General features: G+C 42.0%; 3 protein-coding genes across 12 annotated transcripts; 1 reads left to right on the forward strand and 2 right to left on the reverse strand.

Moving 5' to 3' along the window:
• The first annotated feature begins 303 nt into the window (after positions 1 to 303).
• LOC124476812 (pro-neuregulin-4, membrane-bound isoform-like) lies at positions 304 to 2081 on the forward strand. Of its 2 annotated transcripts, none has more exons than XM_047034196.1 (5): positions 304 to 403; positions 599 to 650; positions 822 to 915; positions 1106 to 1258; positions 1416 to 2081. In XM_047034196.1, exons 2-5 carry the CDS (start codon positions 641 to 643, stop codon positions 1483 to 1485), a joined length of 327 nt encoding a protein of 108 aa, XP_046890152.1. In that variant the 5' UTR covers positions 304 to 403; positions 599 to 640; the 3' UTR covers positions 1486 to 2081. The 2 variants fall into 2 exon arrangements, with proteins under 2 accessions (XP_046890152.1, XP_046890151.1); XM_047034195.1 differs by having other exon boundaries at positions 333 to 479.
• A 961-nt stretch (positions 2082 to 3042) lies between these two features.
• lactb (lactamase, beta) lies at positions 3043 to 8466 on the reverse strand. 5 transcript variants are annotated; one of them, XM_047034156.1, is made up of 7 exons: positions 8323 to 8465; positions 7732 to 8199; positions 7554 to 7620; positions 7185 to 7375; positions 6767 to 7064; positions 6513 to 6678; positions 3043 to 3702 (listed from the first exon to the last, which is right to left on the reverse strand). In XM_047034156.1, the coding sequence occupies exons 2-7, from the start codon at positions 8107 to 8109 to the stop codon at positions 3174 to 3176; spliced, it is 1629 nt and encodes a 542-aa protein (XP_046890112.1). In that variant the 5' UTR covers positions 8110 to 8199; positions 8323 to 8465; the 3' UTR covers positions 3043 to 3173. The 5 variants fall into 5 exon arrangements, with proteins under 5 accessions (XP_046890112.1, XP_046890113.1, XP_046890115.1 ...); XM_047034157.1 differs by having other exon boundaries at positions 7732 to 8466; XM_047034159.1 differs by having other exon boundaries at positions 7228 to 7375; positions 7744 to 8465.
• Positions 8467 to 9047: 581 nt separating this feature from the next.
• Positions 9048 to 19421, reverse strand: tpm1 (tropomyosin 1 (alpha)). Of its 5 annotated transcripts, none has more exons than XM_047034189.1 (10): positions 19180 to 19417; positions 18653 to 18778; positions 18376 to 18501; positions 15132 to 15265; positions 14460 to 14577; positions 14112 to 14182; positions 13237 to 13312; positions 12908 to 12970; positions 12729 to 12798; positions 9048 to 10051 (listed from the first exon to the last, which is right to left on the reverse strand). In XM_047034189.1, the coding sequence occupies exons 1-10, from the start codon at positions 19291 to 19293 to the stop codon at positions 9969 to 9971; spliced, it is 981 nt and encodes a 326-aa protein (XP_046890145.1). In that variant the 5' UTR covers positions 19294 to 19417; the 3' UTR covers positions 9048 to 9968. The 5 variants fall into 5 exon arrangements, with proteins under 5 accessions (XP_046890145.1, XP_046890144.1, XP_046890141.1 ...); XM_047034186.1 differs by lacking the exons at positions 9048 to 10051; positions 18653 to 18778 and adding exons at positions 10851 to 11064; positions 12218 to 12296 and having other exon boundaries at positions 19180 to 19410; XM_047034188.1 differs by lacking the exon at positions 18376 to 18501 and having other exon boundaries at positions 19180 to 19421.

A 19421-nucleotide genomic window follows, 5' to 3' on the forward strand; every position in this document is an offset into this window, starting at 1 on the left:
TAGTGACAACACAAGACTGTTATCCTGAAAGGTCAACTTTGTCATATTGTAAATCATTTACACTTAATTTCCAATTATAAAGAGTTGTTGTTAACCTCCTGCATGGTAGTAATACCCTGTCTTTTGAAACTTACTGAAAATTACCCTATTCATGGACTTCACACGTTTTACAAAATACAAGTCATTGTCAAAATCAATAGAAAGAATCCTGACATTTAACATGCCATTTACAATGTGGACAAACAGCCATCACAACATTTTTTAGCTCCTAAAAACACGCCTACATGTTCATGCTTTTGGATGTTCAACAAAAAGGCAATTGTCAGAAAATACCTCAGACACTCATACTGACTCACCTTTGGAACCTGCAACAAACTACAAGGAGCTAGGATTCCATAACCTGGTAAAGAAAAATAACAAACCTTGTTTGTGTTTATGGCTGGATGATAAGCTCTTGAGTATTTAAGTACAAAAAAATCGTAAGTTGTCTACATACATTGTCATATATTTTGTGTATTTATTGCAGAAGCCTAACACTATGTTGTTTTGTAGATAATTGGGATGAACTGTAACAGGTGAAAATGTGATTTCTCATCAGGTGGTGATATAATAAAACACAGGCATTCTTTAAGACGGTCCAATGATGGCAGGTAAATAAACCACATTTGCTGTTTTTTAATGAGGAAGTGTGTTACTGAGTTGGTGTGAAACATGACATTATGACAATGAACACTAAAACCTTTGGTTACTTTTGTTTCTTTCCACAAAGACTGATTACTGATAAATTGCTGTGATAACTACCACCATTGTGCTCTCTGTAGATCACGGAGACCCCTGTAATGAGTTCGAAGCCTCCTATTGCATGAATGGGGGAACATGTTACAAACTCCCCTCTATGGACACACTCTCGTGTGTGTAAGTTACTCTGTATACCACATCAATATTTTCTCATACCTCACAGAACTGTCATGAACAAATGTCAGGCTATGCTTGTCTGTGGGCTCTTGGGACTTACACATGCAACTTCCCCTTGGTCTGGAACACCAGGGATATACAACCTACCTCTTCTATCTCATACTGAAAGGTTGAGCACTGTGTTTCTCAGCTGCAGTGAAAGCTACAAAGGCAGTCGATGTGAACAGTTCCAGCTGCTTATCACATCAGGTAATGTAGGAGAGAGAGGGTTGGTTGCTGCGGTGGTGATCGTTGCCCTCCTCCTTCTAGTCATCTTGGCAGTTGTGATCTACTATGCATGCAAGTAAGTTGTCCATGATTATTCATGAATGTATTATTATGTAGAATAGTATCTTTACATTCTATTAGACTCTCTATTTTTTTTTTACAAACACTGGGCCTGATATATATATATATATATATATATATGTATGTATGTATATTGTGTGTTTCTCCATGAGGGTGCTGAGGACCAAACCCCAGCAGCAGCCAAACACTGAACAGTACTGGAGAGTGAAACCCAGAGTATGATATTGCTGCTGTCATGCCAGGATGTTTAGGAACATTCTACATGAGACAGCCCAATGACTCATGGATACTGGTTTGAACAGTTATGTCTGGATGCTGCTGACGGTGTGGTCATAGAGGGGACCGAGGAAAGGACCGAGGAGGCTCTTACTCAGTTAATGGGCACTAGCCCATTAACTGGTCACTTGATTTACCCTACTATACTGTTACATATTGAACTGAAATCCAACAGGATTAAATTGTGCTTTGGATCAGTTAGTCTTGTGTCAAAGGGAATTTTGCCACTGATATAGAACGCTTTGATTAGATAGTGGAGAGGATGAGAAAGTGGAACATAATGACACCCAGTGAAATGGCTAGGCAATATTTATTTCTTTTTATTTAGATTTGCAGATAGTCACATTTCAGTAAAAGTTTTTGTCTAAGATAATGCAATTTTGCATGGAAGGGAATTATTTAGGATTGTGTAAAATAAAAAATAATTTCTTTCTACTATTCAATGAATGTAGAGCCACTAAAATATGTACATAGTATGCTCTATTACAAAATAAATTATAAAGAAGTAATTAGACTAATAAAATTCAGTGTCTTTCATCCAACACCATGATTTGATCATTGTACAGTACAGTTATTGTAACTACTGTATAACTACAGTAGATATAAGTATATTTTCTGTTAAAGGTCCCATGACAAAATTTCACTCACTTTAGGAGGTTATTTAACATTAATATGAGTTCCCCTAGCCTGCCTTTGATAAGTGTAAACCAAGCCCTGGGTATTCTTCTCCGCCTTTGAGAAAACAAAAGCTCAAACGCTCAAACGTTCCTCTTATGTCGTCATAAGAGGAAAGGTTACCTCCCCTTTCTCTGCTTTGCCCGCCCAGAGAATTTAGAAAATGAGCTACGACCGTGCTAGCGCCATATTGGTTTTTCCTGGAGAGACATCATGGCTTGCAAACGACCGGCAGTTAGCCCCGCCTCTCTCCTTCTCATGGCATTTAAATCTACAGACACAGAAATGGCATGTTCTAAGGAAAGCTCATTGTGGGACTGTGCTCATAGTGGCTGTAATTCTGCACCAAGGCTGAATTTTGGGAAAGAGACTTCAGATAATGTATCAGGGGACCAATAAGGCCTATATAAAAGCATCCAAAACCAGCATGCCATGCAACCTTTACAAAACAACAACACTCCACAAAACGACAGTACATACACTTCTGCTCACTATTAGCATAGTATTTTAAATCTCAACCATTAGATGGTGCTACAGTCTCACTGGTCATATGAATTCAACAAAAGTGTTTACGCATGATCAAATAAAACGTTTGTTTACTCTACCCTTGAAGAGCTTGTAACGTGTTAATACTTCCTAATGAGGAAAATTACACCGGTTGCTGAAGGAAAATTAAAATAATACTGAATAAACTAACATGAAAAATAAGTAGTCTTTTTTTGAGGAAGTACATTGACTCCATCTAGTGGCATTATGGCTGGTATAATTTACAGTAATAGATGATAGAGCTGATTTAATTCCATTAGTCACTCAACAAACACAACCATGTAGACCATTGGGTTTTATTACGCCATAGGCAGACAAATATAAAAGCTGTATGAAAACACAATGAAACATGTCTGATAAAAGACTTGCTGAGAACTTGGCAGTGGATGTAAGAATCTGTATAGTCAACATTCTCATACACCTCTGGCTTTGTCAAACTCATGGGCGATCTTCAGTGCTGTGCTGTTGAGTCCCACTGACTGCATGTTAGTTATGATTGTCACCACGACACCCTGAGGGAGAGCAGCTCTCTGCCTTTCAGCTATCTCACTCATGGGCTCACTGGGCAGGATGAGCAGCACACTGCTAGCCCCTACAGCACCTCCTGTATGTGACACGTAATGCCTACGTCTCCTGCAAAGGCCATACTTCTGCAGCTTCTCTACCACCAGCCAGCCGTGAGCGTACAGCCCATCTTTATCCCAGCTCGCCTCGGTTTTTTCCACAGGAGCCCACAGGGCCGTGGCTGTCTGGGGCTGCAGGATGCCAGGCAGGAGGCCTGACGTGTCCTTTAGCTGGGCCAACTGGAAGCTGTAGAGCAGTGCATTTCCAAATATGAGCAGGTCGCCCACAGTGGAGAGGAAGCCCCCTCCGGCCCACTTGTAGGAGTTGTCTACGTACGGGCAGTTCACAATACGCCCTTTCTTACTGAAATGATAAAACCTGCAATGACAACACCACAGTCGGTCAACATGTGAATGTGGACATTTTGCATGAAACAATTTGCTATGCAGTAATTCCAAGTTAGTGATATGTACAGTATTTCACAAAAGTTAGTACACCCCTCACTTTTTTGTAAATATTTTATTATATCTTTTCCTGTGACAACACTGAAAAAAAATGACACTTTGCTACAATGTAAAGAAGTGAATGTACAGCTTGTATAGCAGTGTAAATTTGCTTTCCCCTCAAAATAACTCACATACATTAATGTCTAAACCGCTGTCAGCAAAAGTGAGTACACCCCTAAATGAAAATGTCCAAATTGGGCCCAAAGTGTCAATATTTTGTGTGGCCACCATTATTTTCTGGCACTGCCTTAATCTTCTTGGGCATGGAGTTCACCAGAGCTTCACAGGAGTGGAGTGGACTTGGCAAAGAACTGTCTGAGGATCTGAAAAAAATAATGGTTGCTCTACAACTTGCTTTACGTTTACATTTATTCATTTAGCAGACGCTTTTATCCAAAGCGACTACCAAGAGAGAGCTTTACAAAGTGCATAGGTCACTGATAATAACAACAAGATAGCCCCAAAGCATTGCAGGTAGCCAAAAACAGAAGTACACATTGTGAACAAGCAAAAATAAGTGCTAAAGGGAAGAAACCATAAGAGCATGTAGTTAAGCAAATGACAATACACAACATGAATCTCTAAGTGCAAGTGTACCTGTAGGAAAGCAATAAAAATAGGATTAAATATAATACAACAGTTTAAATCAGCTACCACTAACCAACAAGAGCAACAGTCTAAGCAAGAGTCATTGTGATCCTTGAGGAAACTAGCGTTGGGTTTAACAAACCATTCCTAAGTACCGTTGTACTCCCGGAACAAGTGCGTCTTGAGCCTTCTCTTAAAAGGTGGAGAGACAGTCTGTGTCTCTGATGGAGGTGGGGAGGTGATTCCACCACTGGGGGGCCAGGCAGGAGAAGAGCTTGTGTTGGGACCGGGCGTTCTTGAGCGGTGGGACCACCAGGCGGTTGTCTGAAGAGGACCGTAGGTGGCGGGTGGGGGTGTAAGGCTGCAGGAGAGACTTGATGTAGTCGGGTGCAGTCCCGTTCACTGCTCGGAAGGTCAGTACCAGGGTCTTGAATCTAATGCGGGCCGTTATGGGTAGCCAGTGGAGGGAGATGAGGAGCGGGGTAACGTGGGAGCGTCTGGGTAGATTGTAGACCAGGCTGCGTTCTGAATCCTCTGAAGAGGGCGGGTTGCGCATGCTGGGAGACCGGCAAGCAGCGAGTTGCAGTAGTCTAACTTGGAGAGGACCATTGCTTGGACAAGCAGCTGGGTGGAGTGCTCAGACAGGTATCTCCTGATCTTCCGGATGTTGTAGAGGGCGAATCTACACGACCGGGAGACCGCAGCAATGTGGGCCGTGAGGGAGAGCTCGTCATCCATGGTAACCCCAAGGTTCCTGGCAGAGGATGAGGGGGTCACCGTTGCAGATCCCAGGGTGATTGAGAGGTTGTGGGAGATGGAGGGTTTGGCCGGGATGATGAGAAGTTCCGTTTTGGCAAGGTTCAGCTGGAGGTGGTGCTGACACAAGGTTCAGCTGGAGGTGGTGCTGGGAGGGTCTGACACTTTGCCTCCCCAGGAGACCTGGTATGATCTTCCCGACAGGTAGGATGAGATCCACTGGAGTGCAGTGCCAGTGATCCCCATCTCAGAGAGTCTGGAGAGCAGGATCTGGTGGTTAACCGTATCAAAAGCCGCAGAAAGGTCCAGCAGAATGATGACGCTTTACGATGGCCTAGGCTATAAGAAGATTGCCAGGACCCTGACACTGAGCTGCAGCACGGTGGCCAAGACCATACAGCAGTTTAACAGGACAGGTTCCACACAGAACAGGCCTCGCCATGGTCGACCAAAGAAGTTGAGTGCACATGCTCAGCGTCATATCCAAAGGTTGTCTTTAGGAAATAGACGCATGAGTTTGGGGTGGGGTGGGTCACCCTGTCAGTGCTCAGACCATACGTCGCACACTGCATCAAATTGGTTTTTGTCCCAGAAGGAAGCCTCTTCTAAAGATGATGCACAAGAAAGCCCGCAAACAGTTTGCTGAAGACAAGCAGACTAAGGACATGTATTACTGGAACCATGTCCTGTGGTCTGATGAGACCAAGATAAACTTGTTTGGTTCAGATGGTGCGAAAACCAGGTGAGGAGTACAAAGACAAGTGTGTCTTGCGTACAGTCAAGCATGGTGGTGGAAGTGTCATGGTCTGGGGCTGCATGAGTGCTGCATGAGTGCTGCCGGCACCGGGGAGCTACAGTTCATTGAGGGAACCATGAATGCCAACATGTACTGTGACATATTGAAGCAGAGCATGATCCCCTACCTTCGGAGACTGGGCCGCAGGGCAGTATTCCAACCTGATAACGACCCCAAACACACCTCCAAAACGACCACGGCCATGCTCAAGAAGCTGAGGGTAAAGGTGATGGACTGGCCAAGCATGTTTCCAGACCTAAACCCTATTGAGCATCTGTGGGGCATCCTCAAATGGATGATGGAGTAGCGCAAGGTCTATCCACCAGCTCTGTGATGTCGTCATGGAGGAGTGGAAGAGGACTCCAGTGGCAACCTGTGAAGCTCTGGTGAACTCCATGCCCAAAAAGATTAAGGCAGTGCTAGAAAATAATGGTGGCCAGACAAAATATTGACACTTTGGGCCCAATTTGCAATTTTTCACTTAAGGGTGTACTCACTTTTGATAGATACTGTAGCTATAGAGAAAAATTGTGGCTGATCACCTTGAGCGATTATAGATGATGGGATCATTTTCATCTGGTACTGTGTTGAGCATGCCCAGTTCCCTGAACATCTTCATCATGTGATCCAGGAAGCGCTGGCCTGCAGCCCGCTCCACCACAGCACTGAGGAGGGTGAAGGCATGGGTCGAGTACAGAAACGTAGTGCCTGAAAGCAACAACAGCATAACTTTTCTAGCCATTGGTTGTCCATTACATGGACATAAGACTGCAGTTGTTCTTGGGGCATACCTTACCAGGTTTGAAAACGAGAGGATCATACTTGAACAAATCCAAAGCTTGAATAACACTGTCAAAGCCATCTTTCAGGTAGTACTCCTCCTGTTCAAACTCCTTCTTCTTCTGGTTCTGCTTGGTACAGCTGGCCTCTGTCTTAGTGTCCTCTGTGTTTTCTTTTGTGCTTTTCTCTTCTTTGTCTGGTTGCTTTAGAGGTCGTCTTGCCTTCTCCCTGTCCTCTCTCACTTTCTTGATGTCCTTCTCATAGTGCCGTATGCCACTCAGGTGAGACAGAATCATCCTTGGAGTTATTGTGACCTGGAAAACGAGGAAAATAATGATGCAGAGATCGAACAACAACCATAAACTAGGACCAGCAAACAACTGTTTTAAAGAAGCTTTCCTTTTTCCAGACATTTAAGTTCCCTTAAAACTTACATCTTCCCCCTCAAACTGTTTTTGGGGGAACTCAGGGACGTACTTCTGGACTGGAGCATCCAGGTCAAGCTTTCCCTCTTCGCACAGACGAGCTGCTGCAGCTGTTGTGAGGGGCTTACTGATGCTAGCAATCCGCAGTACTGTCTCTGGACTGCATGGTACTCGGTTCTCCAAGTCAGCATAGCCAAGCCCTGTAACATCCAAACTTTAGCTAGGCATGTTAGGTACTTAATCTATAGCCGTATTATCTATAGCCTTACTATACTGAGAAAGAGTTAAGTGCTATGACTTAACCCTATATGCTTTAGATATGTCCAGAATGAACGCAGATAAACCATGACCCCACTTCCCCCGCGACACCTACTTTACCTTCACACCAGACCTGTGTGCCATCGACAGACACACCAACAACTAGTCCTGGTGCCCCTACTTCATCCTGTCAGGCATAGAGAAAATAAAAAGTGTAAGATTGAACTTTGAAAGTTATCAACTGGACTTAACGGCGATCATTTTGTGACAAAGACACAGCAAAACATGCTCTAAATACCTGCTGGCCTACCTTTATCCGACGAGCAAGGTCCCGGCTTACTTGAATCGCCGGAAGGTATCTCCCAGACTTCCTCCCCATGTCATTATTAATTATATACTCACACGAGCTTTCATTGAAGTCAATATGACATTTCAAACCCAACCCTAAGATTATGCCTGTACCGATTCCAAATATCCAAAACCTGGATTTGTAAATGGTGACAGATTGACGTACAAAAAACTGTCTTCGCTGCCGTACAAAGCTTTGCTTTGACAGCCTTGTTTTGCATCGAGCTTGCGGTGTCCACAAAGATGAATAACTGCGTAGGGTCGGCGTAAAACTAGATTTACAGTTGGTACAGACGCGTTTTAGTGGCAAATAAAGTAGCCACGACATTGCAACAAATGTCGCGTTTTTCACTACTAACCTGTAAAATTGAGTAAACGTTTGTGTTTTCAGCAAACGATCGTATCCGTTTCCTGCCTCCTGCTTGTCAGACAAAGTTAATCAATAACCGATATTTTTGGATGCTTTTCCTTTTAAGAGTCAGTAGGCTACAGCTAACTGATTGAAATAAACTGAAAACTCGTCATTTGAGTTGAGACTTACATATTTACAACCATTTGAATTTAGTTTTTTCAACACATTCTCTCCCCTTTCTTCGCTCCCTTGTAATGTAAGAAATAAAGTATAGGCTGTTGTTATTGGTTACTGTATGCTACTTACATCTGACAGCCTCAACCGCACAACCTCCTCTTGTGACAGAGCTAACTTCCTGCTGGCACTATAGAGGGCAGAATTTTTCTGAGTTTGTTTAAATTTTATTTTGTGCAGATTGGCGTCAACTCTACAGTTCCTAATTAATTTTGATCTTTAGGTATCACATTACATTTGCTTTAACAACTTCTGTCTTGTGTCTGGGATATGATGCATTCAGTATACAATTATGGTTACACTAAATTGCTAGCAGTATACAATGTGGATCATTCAAATAGGACAAAACACTTAAACTGGATACAGTGATCCATCTCGTGACTCATTCCCTCCCCCACCTCTGCAAATCTAAGACTTTGACTGAGCCAGAAGGAACAGAGTAAATGTAATAAAGCTGGATGAGTATCAATTTGTTATGGTAAAACACACTGAACTGTGGGTAACTTTCTGCTACAGTAGCCTACCTACTGGATAAGAGTCGCCATTGCCTTTAACCTAAAAAGCCTGAAAACGTTGAACGGGCTAGAACTATGAAGCCTATTCAATACAGTGCAAAGCAATTGCACTTGTTCAAGTTTAGACATATAATTGCATGAAACAAAAATAGGCCACCAGTTATACAATCTCAAACTGTGCGATTTTATTATTTTTTTAAATCTGTATTTAATTGACTTTTTATTTCAGATATGATATACACTTACATCTACATTTAATAAAAATAATAAAAACAAGGCACAACCAAATATGACGGAAATCATACTTAAGACAAGATGAAAAAATTTCGAACTATGGTTTCACCAAAAAATAAGAATATGAATGCATTAGCAAGATGATGTTGGCATACAATTTGTAATGAGTTTCAGGCTCAAAAGAAAAATAAATATACTTGGGCATGTAGACAGATCCCTTTCTAGTCAGGGTATCATACTGGCACCAAACAAGACAAATGAAAAAATAAACAAAATGAGTTTTGGACTTTACAATAAGAAAAAAATGAATTTCCTACTCTTTCCTTGAAACTATTTGACAACACAGAAGCACCAGTCAATAGATGGTTTTAAAAACCTGACATCTTTCACAATCACATTTGTGATGCGAGATTGAAATAAGTGCTACATTTTTCCACTTTGTCTTAGTTGGAAATGCATGGTGTGCGTTTAATCAGGATGGAATGGGTATGCACCAGATGAATTACCTTCAATCCACCAGACACAGGTCAAAACAACCTATTTAACAAATGGCACAATTTCCCCTGATCACTTGTCACATTTATTTTACTATACTTGACTACAAAATGCTGACATCATTGCAGGTATACATCAGCAAAATAACAAAAGCGTTTCTCATTTAGGGCTTTGTTAAGGAAATGTTGTACCTTTCCTTCAGTCTTGCTCCCATGTTGAGTTTCACTGAAGGCAGTATGGTGCAATAGAAAGAAGCATCTGGATGTTTGGTCTCCACCATTGGCGTGGAATGGAAGGAGGTTCATGGCAAGCGAGGTGCAAGTACAAAAAGCCAAAACTGAAGAGGAAACTAAACTTTCACATATTATTCAGTTCCATGAGAGTCTGGTCCAACATCTGGTGCATATCAAGGTTCTCTTCTTTAGCATGTGAGAGTTTCTCTGTTAGTTAGAAAGCACCAACAACAAAAAAACAGGATTAGCCAGTCATCAGAACAATGCATGCACAACAACAACCACTTTAAAACATATATATATGTCCAAATAAGATTTAACAAAACAAGATTTAACAAAAGTTAAATTGGCAAACTCTTGCAAGTCATTTATTTATACCTAATCAACTATAAATGTGTTAAGTTTAGATTTTGAAGGAACAGTGCAGTAGTTTTGCATTCAGTCAGTGCTCATTCAGGTAGTACACGAATGACATGTTCCGCATCATGTAGGGATTCACATTTATTGTATGGTATACAGTAATAATCCATCCTTAATTCTCACGATTGACTGATTTATGGTGTAATTATGTGATACATTTGGGAACTTGACCATCACTTGAACACTGGTACAAGGAAAGCAAATAATGTTGAAAACATTTGCATTTCAGAAATGAACATAAAGTCCTTCATACCATCATCTTTAGCATATATGGAGTAATGACTACTTTCGGTTGAAAATATAACACTCTTCTGCCCCTCTTTACACCCCTTCCTACAACTACCCTCTCCAACAATGACAAAAAACCTTCTGCTTACTCTATCTGTTGAATTATTCACACAACACATTTCTATGCTGGCCATATAACCATTAGAAATCAGAAACTACAGTTTTAAGTGCAATTAAACATTAGTTCAGATTAGGCTTAGTTCTGAAGTTCTGAAGTTGTGCATGGTTTTGGATTAAGTTTTCAACCTAGTGAAATGAAAAACAAAGAAAAGACAGAATAAAGGAGATACATCTTACATAGAAGGAAGGAAGTTTATTTTTACACAACGCAGAAAGATTCAAAGGTTCTGTACAAGAGATGGGATATGCAACGTTGACATGAAGGGGAAAACACAGGGAGTAAAGGAAAGCAAGGACAGAGAGGGGGAGGGAAACAGAGAAAAGGCTGGAGAGTGCAGACAGATGCCGCTCAGCCGGCAGGAGGCTTCTTTGATGACGTGTAAACAATTTATCTGTGTAGAAGAGAAGAGGTACAGTGAACCAGAGGACTACTGGGAGGTATGTGGACAGCTGCAGGTGCAACATCACACCAGTGATCTGAAGCCACGGCACACTGGACAAGCTTCAGTAAACCACAATGCTCTACTGTAATGCACTGTCCAGTAGAGACATCTAGAGCAACTATCTCAAAACACACAAGAAAATCTGGACCAAACCTCTGATCACATGAAGACCTTTGAGGAGTCATGAGGAGCAGCACTTGACCCAACAGCTTCGATCTAAGTGGTGCTGCTCATACATCATCTCTGAAACTTAAGTTGGACTTATGCATGCCCAATGGGGCATGGGACAAAATCCAAGAAGTCAACTCTCCAGATCAACGAGATTTAAAGTTCAACTTCAACTGGGATTATGACTGAGCACAAAGGGACTTCAAGAAGCACACATGGGCCTTTCTTCTGCGGACAAGAAGTAGACCTTGTTAGTAGTAAACAAGTGAGCATGAGCTACACTTGATAAAAGGTACAAAGAAGAAACGCTGAAGAACAAATTGGCACTCAAATTCTTGAAAATCATTTAAATGCTCCACACAATCTACTGCATTTCAACAGACACCTTGCAGTCTTAGTTTAACGGTTGCCAAAATATTAAGATTAATATTTTGCAATAAATATTATGTATTTTTTATTTTGTAATCACAAGAACTCACAAAAATTAACTTATTACTTTTTGCTTGCAGTAAAAAGTAATACAAAAGGTTATGAAAAGTAAATTTTAAATGAAAAAATAGGAGGTCCTCTATCTCCATGCTGTTTTCTGCTCATAAAAAACAAGACTATAGGTTCATACTGTATGGACAAAATCATTCTGCAGTAAACAAAGTCCTTCCAACTACATGAACAAGTGTGAAAGAGGAAATCACTATGAATAGGGCCAAGGACTACTACATACAGTAGGTCTCCTTTTAAGACTATCCTCAGTGAGTATATAAATGAGCTGCGAGTGAACCATATGGTCTTTATGAATAGAAACAGAAGGTGGATCATAGGAACACAGTAGGCAGAGAACAACATAGGAAACAGGGGGGGGTGTGATGGCTGGAACGTGGGGAGGAGGGAAGATGCAGGAGGGGGACAGGCACACAGGTATGAGGTGACAAATTACATGGAGGTCATGTCGTTGAGGGCGTGGTCCAGCTCCTCACTGATGGCCTTGTACTTCAGTTTCTGGGCATACAACTCATCTATTGGGGCCAAGACCAGGTGCACAGGATGGGGTGGGGAGCGGGGGATGGGGTTGGGGTGGAGGGGTGAATGTGAAGGGGTGGAAGGGTGGAGCATCCAAGTCCCCAGCATGGCAGGACAGAGATGTGTACAGAAAGAGGAAGAGACACGTGGAAAACAGAAAGGGAGGAAACGTTACACCAGAAAGTGGCAAGGCTAGAAATGCACAGATTCCTCAGTATCAAGTAAATAAGAAGTCATAGTGACAGAAATTAGAGGAAGAATACATTTGAGCAAAGGGAATCGAGGGCACTTTAATCCCTGTGTTGATGGATTTCTAAAATAACTTTCCCTCTGGCAATGAATGAGACCGACTGACACCTAACTGTAATCTTCATTTGAAAAAACAGACTAAAGGTTTATTAGTGAAATGAACATCAAGAAAATCATACCTTCCAAATCATCAATGGTCTTCTCAAGCTTGGCTACAGACCTCTCAGCGAACTCAGCACGAGTCTCAGCCTATGGTAGAGAGAAAAAGTTGTAACAGGAAGTCTTCAATTCACACATCCTGACATGGCACCTACTGGCCTCTGGCCAGGGTGCTCAAACGAGGCGTTGTGACACTTGCCTCCTTCAGCTTGTCTGTCAGGACCTTGATCTCCTCCTCGTATTTGTCCTCCTTCTGGGAGTACTGTAGACCAAAAAAAGGGACAGAGTTTAAGAGTATACCCACATATGGGTCTGCTGGCTCTTTGACAGACTGCTAGGACTGTTGTGAAACTGTGGCAACATAGCATCATTTCATACACATTTATTCTGTCCAGCGTCCATTCATGCAATCATAACTGTCTTCTAATAGGCTGGAATGGTTGTCCGTGCTCCCTCCGTTACTGATACACACGACAGCTATGGTGCTGTAGGTCTGGACAGCATGCTCTGGCCTGGACGGTCACCTACCTTCTCAGCCTGGGCCTCCAGTGACTTCAGGTTGTTGGTCACAGTTTTCAACTCTTCCTCAAGCTCAGAGCATTTGCTGGCGTTTTAGATGGGGGGGGGGGGGGGGGGGGGGGGGGAGTGCAGAGGGTAGGAGAATGAGGTCGGACAAAAGGGTAAGAAATGAAGGATAGAGGGACCAAGAAGAAACGGACATGGTACATGAGGGGTAGACAGCAAAAAAAGGGAGAAGAAACAAAACAAATAAGAACTACAGGATTTTAAAGGAGAGGGAGCCCAAAGTGCCCCAACAGAGCAGGAATGTGACAAGTAAAAAGGTGACCTCTACAAAGACTTCATTTGAAAATTAATGCCAGTGAGCATTCATTTGCAAAAGCATATTTGATCATGTTTTAAATGTACTTTTTGGTTGGAGATGTCATTCATGCAACATTCCTGCCATGTTAGAGATGCAAGTGTCTAGGATAGCCCAGGCGTGAGAGCAAAAAAACGAGTAAAAAAGGTAGACAAGCAGAGCAAGAAAGAAAGAGAAGCTTCATTCACCGAATGAACATCTCGAAAGGCATGTCGGAGGTTAAATCTAACAGAGTAGGGTAGCCTGTAGTACCTTTGCTTCGGAGGCGGTTAGTGATTTAAAGCACTGTTCCAAAACTCTTAGCTCGTCCTCTGCTCTTCGTATCCGTCTGTTAGTGGGCATGGTGAATGACAGGCCATTCAAAACAAAAGACTGACTGTACGTACATGCAGTAAGAAGAGTAAACAAAACTGTCAAGCTTTGCATTCAGGCCTTAATGTGTTAGAGTTGAGCATGTTTAGTATACAATACAGTCCATGCAGGTTATTAAGTTGTGTTTTGGTGTGGCAGGGAACAGACTTACCCTTCTGAGAGCTCAGCACGCTCCTCTGTACGCTCCAGGTCACTCTCAATGATGACCAGCTTACGGGCAACCTTTAGGTACAGCAGACAACAGGTGTTAGTACCACACACACACACACTTTCATGTGTGCACACATACAGTATGCAAACACAAGCTATATGGAATGGGTTAGGTCAAAGAGTATAACAAGAACATGTTTGCACATCCAATTTACAGCATAGACTGAGTCACTGTGTGTGTGTGTGTGGCAGTGCTGGTAGGGACTACCATGTTTGGCTATGCTGGTTGTGGGGGGGCTTCACTGTAGAGATAAGTGTCTGGCCACCTGCCAACAACTGTGAGACTTGCCTCCTCGTATTTGCGGTCGGCCTCCTCAGCGATGTGCTTGGCCTCCTTCAGCTGGATCTCCTGCAGCTCCATCTTCTCCTCATCCTTCATGGCCCTGTTCTCAATAACCTTCATGCCTCTGTGTGTGTGCGTGTGTGGGGGGGAACAAACAGTCAGAAGACATCAGGAGTCCAAAACAAAGATCGCTATACAGGTCACCAGTCAAAGAGATAACAGCCTAGGTGAGCTTCCATCAGCCTAGGACAAATGGCTTTGTTGTGGCATTGAGGAGTGAGACTGCAGTAGCAGTGACAGCCTATGCCTTAATTATTAATATTTTACATCGATCCTTGAGATGTACATTTTATTTCAGCTGCTGTGACATGATAAATAAAGTTCATCTACACAGTGTCTGTTCTAACCAAAACTACTGTGCTACCCGAGATCTGGGCCCAGCCATACAGAAGGCTGTTGATACGCCAAACAAATAACTGAAAACAGGCACATGGCCTGTTTATTTAAAGATCTCCTTGTCTGTGCAGACACAGCTCGTGTCGGGTCAGTATTGTCGGTGATGCCCCGAGTCTGAAAGCTGCCCCCCCCCCCCGATGGCTTTTCACTGAGAAACACAATAACATGAACGCAAAGTGGATCGGAAGTCCTAATGCCTGATCTGAAGCCACAAGTGCCCACCTCTCGCTCTCATCAGCAGCCTTCTCAGCCTCCTCCAGCTTGGTCAGAGCAGTAGCCAGACGCTCCTGTGCACGATCCAACTCCTCCTCAACCAGCTGGATGCGTCTGTTAAGGGAAGCGACATCGCTCTCAGCCTAGGGACAGCAGAACACAGGAACCAAGTCAGAGGAGCTGGAAGGAAACACTGAGACGGAGATACGTACGTATTTTACACATATGCGTTTCATGAAACAATAGACATTACAAACAGATATGTGCTGTAATGTAGACACAAAATACATTGTTAAGAATGCCAGTCATTTGTCTCTGTGCCGTGTTTCATTAAGGGCGAGTAGGTGCCCTGTTTAAAAGAATATATTTGCAAGTACTGTAGTAACAATTGTTGGGAGGTAAAGCATGGTATCCCTAGAGGATCCTTCTGTCTGAGAGCACACCCTCCCTCCCTCACAAACACACACATGGTGTGAAATGGCATTGCCCCAGGCTAACAAGATTAACAAGGGGCAAAATACCTGGCCTTGTCACTAGGCCCCTGAGAGAACATTTACAAGGAGCTGGCTGTAATGAACGACCTGAGACAATTACATGGTCAAAGGCCACACACACAAACAGGGTGATTAGGTAATGAAATAAATCTTTATATATTTAAGATTTAAAACAAGGCAGTCATCTATTTACTGTTGATATTAAAGGATATAGTATTTCACAAGGTTTATATGATTATTCTTCACAGTTACCTTGCTTCCCTGGTAACCCACTGTTTACACTTTTGGTACATGAACACCTTCAAGTATGATCAGGTCAAAGTGCATTCGACTTCAATGACAATAGAGGAACTAAGATAGCAAGTCACATGGACATGCATTTATCGGTTGATCGGTGGTCCACCCATAATCCCATGTTTGCTTAAAAAAAAACCTACCTACTCTAATACGGGTTTAAATTGACTGCATCAACGACTGTTCATAAACAAATAGTGAAGCCTAATTATGCACGACGAGGTATTTCCTGTGTCTATGGCTGCTGCCTTGTCACCAACTGAAATAACTAGGCTGGTCTTCAACTGTTTTTAATATGCAAAAACGCTTTTCCATCTCAAGGCAAACTACATTTACCAAATAAGTGATAAGAGTATACAAACTTCAAGCACTTGTTGCGCTGCATAGCTTGTAGCAACGCATGTTTCAATGTGACAACTCTGAACCTAAAAATACTTTAGGGCCTACAGTTGCTTTAACTGTAAAGTTTAGTATACAGCAGCATGTTCTGAGTTATGAGGATAACATAAAACCAGCATCAGTGTCAAATGAATGGCGAGAAAAACGGCTCAGCTCTCTCGTCTGAAACTAGGCTACTGTGGTCTAGCCTACTACTAAACAATCAAATACGCTGAAAGCTCATTATCTGTTGAGCATTCACATTAAGCTGGCTAGAAAACAGCCCAGCGGGGTGTCATAATTTCCTGTTACCGCAATGTCAGTGTTGAGTCTACCACTTGAAGCTCCACTAATTTAACCTAGGTATGCATGTGTTTCACAAGATAAAATGTAACTCATAAATAACGAATTTCTATACCTACATTATGAGTGAACACAATCTATTTTTAAAATGCTTACTGATTCTCGGGTTTTCCTCTCCAAGCCCAACTCTCTCTGAAGTCTCTCAGCTCTTGCTTCAGCACTGTCTGCCTGTCCTTGCAAAGATTTAATTTTTCGTTTGACTGCCTCCAGCGATGAAACACCCGCCATTGTACCGCCTAACGAAGACCTCGGTTTTATACTTTAGTTGGAATGGTCATGGGCGCAACTATACCCTGGAATGTGTAGAGAGACACTGTGCGGTGTGCTGGTTCTCTGAGGACGCACCACCAGAAAACAACTTGCAATCCATGCACCGGAAGGAGCAATGCTTTTATAGACAAGCCCTGTTGCATGTAAACAAAATAGCATCAAAAGAGCGCACCTTTATGTTTATTTACGGTTTTGTGTTTCTTTTGTAAATATAAAAACGTGCTCTAATAAAACATATGCTGCGTTATTTGTAGGGCACGCCTAGTTATTAAGACGAGCGAGCGCTCCTTGGGCTTCTTCTGCAGATGGACAGCATACTCTACTGGTCACAATAGGCAGTACACAGGACAGAAATCCTTTTTAGAAAATACAAAAAGAATCGAGCGAGTCGGTTATTTCTAGGTCGATAAGAAATGTACTCAACTAAATATCGTCAGATTAAGTTGTTTTGACCAAGTAATTTTCTGAACGGGTATTAGATTTTACTTTAGGGGGATTGCAAAAGACACATTTAAAACTATTTCAACATCAGTTGAACATGAAAATAATCTTTATCTTTATAAAGGGCATATATAGGCTACATAAAAAGAACAAATAGCCTAATCTTAAGTGATTAAAGAATGAGACTGTTTCGCTTTTCTAGACTGGCGTTAGACTCCTTGGTATAGGCTAAATTGTATTCAGTAGGCTATTGTTGGCTTCAAGTCAAAACAATATCTAAATACATATTTAACTTCACCATGTCTACAAAGTTCAGTAGTTAGTCTCTTCAGATGAATGAAAGTAACAGTTTGGAGTGAATATGTAGGAGCCTGACTTCTGGGTTATATTCAGAAATCGAATTATGTTGATAAAAGTGGAAAACACAGACAGTTTGAAAAACGGATTCATCCTATTGCAAAAAAAACAGGACACAGCCCAAGATCTGAGCTCTAACTTGACCATATAAAGAAGTAGGCTATATTTATCCGGAGGTATACAGTGACTCTTAGCTCTCACGCTGCACATTTAGCAAGCTCGGTTTCCACTCATAAATGTCCCCTCATAAGGACTTGTGAATCTTTAATTCTTATTAGCGAACGGCCAAATAAGGGCCCAATAGCCGACATAGCTTAGGCTCCTTGCGTTCTTTACGTTGATTAATTGTGCACTTTTGTGATCACTTTGATCTTTTTATTGAATATCAACAGACAGTTTAATACCACAATACCACACTAATAGCTATATTTACATTGTGATTTCAAAGAATGATTGCTCTTTTATTGGCTATGTAGGCCCAATGTGTGTGTTCCACCTTGATTACGTCATTTTAAAATGAAAGAGAACAGATAAGTCAACTAAGGTTCAACAGTCATTTTATATTCACATTAACATCTGTGACAGTATATTGGAAAAGTGAAGCATAAAAGCGGTGTAGTGCAGGAATAGTGACTTTGTATGCCCTTTTTACTTACGTCGGCGGCTTTCTTCTCAGCCAGTTCAAGTTTCTCCTGGGCATCTTTAAGAGCCTCAGAGTACTTGTCCAATTCATCCTCAGTTCCCTTCAGCTTCTTCTGCAGAGCTACCAAATCATCCTCGAGCTGAGGTGTTTTTTGTGGATAGTTTCACAGAGGTGTGTAGCAGAAACAGAAGGCGTGAACGCGCACAAGGCGCAAGAGCGCAGACAGAGACAGACAGGGAAAGAGAGAGAGAGGGAAAAGTTAGGAAATGTCATGCAATTCACAAAAATACCTTCGTGGCCACCTCTTCAGCGCTCAGCAGCTTTTCCTCGGCAGTTTGGAACTCTTCAGCCACTTTATCTCTTTCGTCTTCGGTAATACGCAATTTCTTTTCCAACTCTCTTATGTCATCCTCTAACTACACATGCATATAAATTAAGAATTACGTTTATCAACACATCCAAACAGTTAATAAACGGACCTAGGATATTAAAGCATTTTTTTACATATTAGCATTTTATAAGGATATTCATGATTATGATTTTCAAATCATTTCACATTATAACTAAAGCACAGCCTAAAATATTCACACAATTGTACGTCACCAATTAGTCTATCCAACCAGAAGAGATGAAGATTTAAAGAATATCCCAAAACTCAAATTTGATTCATTTAAACGTCCTTATTCGAAATTATCCGCACGGGTAATATATCCATTTTGAGGAGTTGATCCATTTACTCGCTCTTAAAGCGCCAAAGAGAGCCATTGATATTTGCCTTTCCTATGGATCATAGTGATTTTCCATATAAATTGCCGACCTGTTTGCTCCTGTCCTCTGCTGCCTTCTTGTCTCCCTCAGCCTGCTCAGCTCTGTCCAAGGCATTCTCCTTGTCGAGCTTGAGCATCTGCATCTTCTTCTTGATGGCATCCATGGCTGCTTATTGTTTGTTTGGCTGCACCAAAAGTCCCAAAAGAAACCTAGAGGAGAGGCTAAGAGCGTCTGTGCCGAACTGAACGCTAAGCTGGAGTGCAAGCTCTTCCTGACTGTGCCCTGTCAAAT

This window comes from Hypomesus transpacificus, chromosome 14 (genome assembly GCF_021917145.1).
Source record: "Hypomesus transpacificus isolate Combined female chromosome 14, fHypTra1, whole genome shotgun sequence".
NCBI classification, from domain to species: Eukaryota; Metazoa; Chordata; class Actinopteri; order Osmeriformes; family Osmeridae; genus Hypomesus; species Hypomesus transpacificus.